We start from the raw sequence: 3,928 nt of genomic DNA, 5'->3' as shown, positions 1-3,928 counted from the left end.
GCTTTGGCCTCCCAAAGTGCTGGGATTATGGGCGTGAGCGCAACCTCCCTTCTTAGCCCTTCCTTTGATTCTTCACCTTGGGAACTCTGCTGGGGACGCCAAAGATCAAGACACAGCGTAGGCCCTCTTCCACCAGGGGCCTCAGCATCTCTTCCAGCCGGTTCACACCATACCTGTGTGGGGGTGGGTAGAGGGGTTGAAGGAAGGCAGGTCCCAGGCAAAGGTCCTCTGGACTCCACCACACTGTGCCTCTGTTAGAAACCAAGCTGCATATGGCACCAGGAGAGTTCAAGCCCCCAGGACAGGAAGGGGCAGGGACACATCCACTAAATAGGAGGGAAGACCGAGGCCCTGAGTGGCAGAGCTCTTCTGGAATTCGGCTGCGGAAGGCTCCTCCGAGGCCCTCTTATTGAACTCCCATCTGCAGTTCAGCTCCCTTCTGCAACAGCCTCTGCCGCGACGCCTCTGGTGATGGGTAGCTCATTACTTTATAGGGCTGCCCCTCCCACTGTGGAACAGCTCTGGCCCCGGGGAAACCCTTCCCTCTACTGAGCTGATGTCTGCCTGTCCGCATCTTCTACTTCCTAGGTCTGCTTTTACCTCCTGGCACTTCCACCTGTGGAATCTTTCCCTCCACCACACCCTGGCCCCCCAACTCCATGTCTCCTACCTGGCCACTCCTGGGAGGCTGGCGATAGGCTGTATGTCATCAGGAACATCCCTGTAAGAGCAGGGGTGTGATATGGATTGGTGGCTGTGGGAAGGGCCAGTGGTGAGGGGGCAACTGAGAGGAATGGTTGGGAAGCAGGGAAGAAATATGGGAGTGGAGATGGTGGGAGGAGGGTGGGATCCAGTGTCTGGCTTCCCTGCCTGGTCAAGCCCAGGGCCTGAAATAATAATAGGAACAACAAAAATAACAGTGACAACAGTAGCAACTGTACTAAAAGAATGGTAATTACAGGAAGGAATTAAGTGGTTAAGAACTTGGACTCTGAATTTGGCAGGTCCTTGCTGCTTATCCCAGCCACTTACTGCCTGGGTGACCGTGGCCAAGTTCTATCATCTCTTGGAGACTTAGGTCTTTATGTCTATCATGCGTGGTTAATTCATTCATTCAACAAATATTTATTGAGTACTTATATTATGTGCCAAGCACTGTTCTAGGCCCTGATGATACAAAAGTGAACAAAACAGACAAATATCCCTGCCCTCAAAGAGCTGATGTTCTAGAGGATAGCTACTCCTTCTTCATACAAATGCTTTCAGAATTGAATGAGGTCATGTGTGTAGGTGCTTAGCATAGTACCTGGTACAGAGTAAGTACTCAGTAAATGTCTGCGTTATTATTAACAATCACAATTGCCATCTCTTACAGGTACATAGCACTTTACAACCTACAGAGCACCTTCTCAGCTTCTGTCTTGTTGCAAGAGCTCAGGATGGCAGGCAAGGGTTATTCTTCTAATTTTCCAAATGGGATGAATGAGTTCTTTCAAAGTTTGTTTTGTTCCTAAGATTCCTATCCTTAATCCAAGTAGGCTGCTTCCAGTACCTTGAATTTCAAGCTGACAGCTCACTTTGCCACCCCCAGCAATACTGATGCCCGCTGCAGTCAACACTCCCTCCCCAATCCCAACCAGCAGAGCAGAGGCCTGGCCCATTCCTGGAGACTCACGTGACAAAGATGGGGTAGATGAGGTTGGAGGCATTGAGGGTGGTGGTGGCTGTCTGCCAGGCCCGAAGCAGTGGGTGGAAGTAGCTGCTGTGCAGAACGGACTGGGGCTGCATGGCATGGGCCAGTGGGCACAGGGGCAGCAGTTCGTTGGAACCGAGGGCTCCTGGGGTGTTGTTGGCTGCAGGCTCTGTCTGTGGGGCGAGATGGGCAGCACATGAGACATGGTCCCTGTCCTCAGGAGATGGTCACATCTGGAAGACAGCTCTTCCAGATTCCTGCCTCCCCTCTCTCTAGCCTAATGCTACTCACAGCATCGTTCACCAGTCCCTGCTGGTCAAAAAGGTAAGTTGAGAAATGAAAGTAAGTCTTTAGAAACTTTCATAATAATCAGAATCTAATGATATAAAATTTGGGCTTGTATTTTATGTGACTGCTTTCTGTTCATTATTATCTTTTAAAGTAGACATCTGAGCAAGCAATGACTGTTTTAAAAAAATTATTTTCTTTCTTTTTTTTTTTTTTCAGACAGGGTCTCTGTCGCCCAGGCTGGAGTGCAGTGGTACAATCTCAACTCACTGCAGCCTTGACCTCCCGAGCTCAACTGCTTCTCCCAGCTCAGCCTCCCAAGTAGCTGGGACTACAGGTGTGCACCATAACACCCAGCTAATTTTTGTATTTTTTGTAGAGATGGAGGTCTTGCCATGCTGCCCAGGCTGGTCTTGAACTCCCGGGCTCAAGCAATCTGCCTGCCTCGGCCTCCCAAAGTGCTGGGATTACAGGTGTGAGCCATGGTGCCTGGCCAAAAAAATAATTTTCTAGCTGGGCATGTTGAGAAGCCAACATTTAAACTTTGTTTATTCCACAAAAAATGCCCATGTTCATGGCAGAACTTTTAGAAAAGTGCAGATAAGCAAAAAGAGAAAAATCCCCTGCAATTCTACCTGTAGAAAAAAGTACTGTTGGCCAGGCATGGTGGCTCACGCCTGTAATCTCAGCACTTTGGGAGGCTGAGGTGCGCAGATCGCTCGAGGTCAGGAAATCGAGACCAGCCTGGCCAACATGGTGAAACCCCACCTCTACTGAAAATACAAAGAAAAAATTCAGCTGGGCATGGTGGTGCGTGCCTGTAATCCCAGCTACTGGGGAGGCTAAGGCAGAAGAACCGCTTGAACCCAGGAGGAGGTTGCAGTGAGGCGAGATTGTGCCACTGCACTCCAGCCTGGGCGACAGATCAAGACTTCATTCAAAAAAGAAAGAAAGAAAGAAAGAAAGAAAAGAGAAAAGTACGGCTAGCACCTTGGGACACGGACTTCTTGTTAGGTACAATGCACACCAATAGGAGAAAATAGTACCATTCATGTCAGATAGACAGACAGACACATACATACACTGTATAGAGTGCCACCAAATCTTTTCTAGCCCAAGGAGTTTCCTGGGCTCCACGAGCACAAGTACACCTTCTTGCTTTCTTCACCTTGTCCCTTTACCTGAAAGGCTGTGCTCTCCCCACACCCAAATCTACAGGGTTCTCCTTCCCTCTCGCACTGAGGCTTTCTTTTCCAGATTGCAGTCTCTCTTCTGTAAGTTATTTGTGGACCTGTCTTATCTCGTGCCAGCAGACAGAGCTTCTGCAGGGCAAGGTCCAGAGTTGGTTCATTTTTGCCTCCCCCACAGTGCTCTGTCACACATTGACCTTGGTACACAGTAAATATTTAATTACGTGAAGTACAAAAACATGCCCCAAATGCCAAATTCGTGGATACAAGACAGAAGGAAGCTGGGGCATTAACATTTGTTTCTTGAGCACCTACTGTGTGCCAGACCATGCCTGGCATTTTCACGGGTGATTTCTCATTGAGTGGGTACTGCAGTCCTGTGAGGCAGGGCTGACTGAGTGCATGGAGCCTGACCAGAAGTGAGCCATGGCTCCAGTGGGAGTGAGGAGGTCAGAAGAGGCGTATTAGAAGACAGGGGCCGGGTGTGGTGGCTCACACCTGTAATCCCAGCACTTTGGAGACCAAGGCGGGTGGATCACTTGAGATCAGTTTGAGACCAGGCTGGCCAATCTGGTGAAACCCTGTCTCTACTAAAAATACAAAAATTAGGCCAGGCACGGTGGCTCATGCCTGTAATTCCAGCACTTTGGGAGGCCAAGGCAGGTGGATCACTTGAGGTCAGGAGTTTGAGACCAGCCTGACCAGCATGGTGAAACCCCATTTCCACTAAAAATAAAAAAAAAAAATTAGCCGGGTG

At 49.4% G+C, this 3,928-nt stretch overlaps 1 protein-coding gene across 1 annotated transcript in view; it reads right to left on the bottom strand.

Annotated features, from left to right (window-relative positions):
• Positions 1-3,928, bottom strand: part of ALAD (aminolevulinate dehydratase) — a 14,685-nt gene that overhangs the window by 5,100 nt on the left and 5,657 nt on the right. The window contains exons 2-4 of the mRNA XM_011950125.1: positions 1,676-1,866; positions 671-721; positions 56-173 (exon numbers count right to left, since the gene is read on the bottom strand). Of these exons, the coding sequence (XP_011805515.1) occupies positions 56-173; positions 671-721; positions 1,676-1,788 (282 nt within the window). The 5' untranslated portion in view covers positions 1,789-1,866. The remainder of the gene's footprint in view (positions 1-55; positions 174-670; positions 722-1,675; positions 1,867-3,928) is intronic.

This window comes from Colobus angolensis, unplaced genomic scaffold (assembly GCF_000951035.1).
Source record: "Colobus angolensis palliatus isolate OR3802 unplaced genomic scaffold, Cang.pa_1.0 Scaffold301, whole genome shotgun sequence".
Classification (NCBI taxonomy): Eukaryota; Metazoa; Chordata; class Mammalia; order Primates; family Cercopithecidae; genus Colobus; species Colobus angolensis.
Note: the sequence above shows the minus strand (reverse complement) of the source record. Positions and strands in the feature narration are given on the sequence as shown.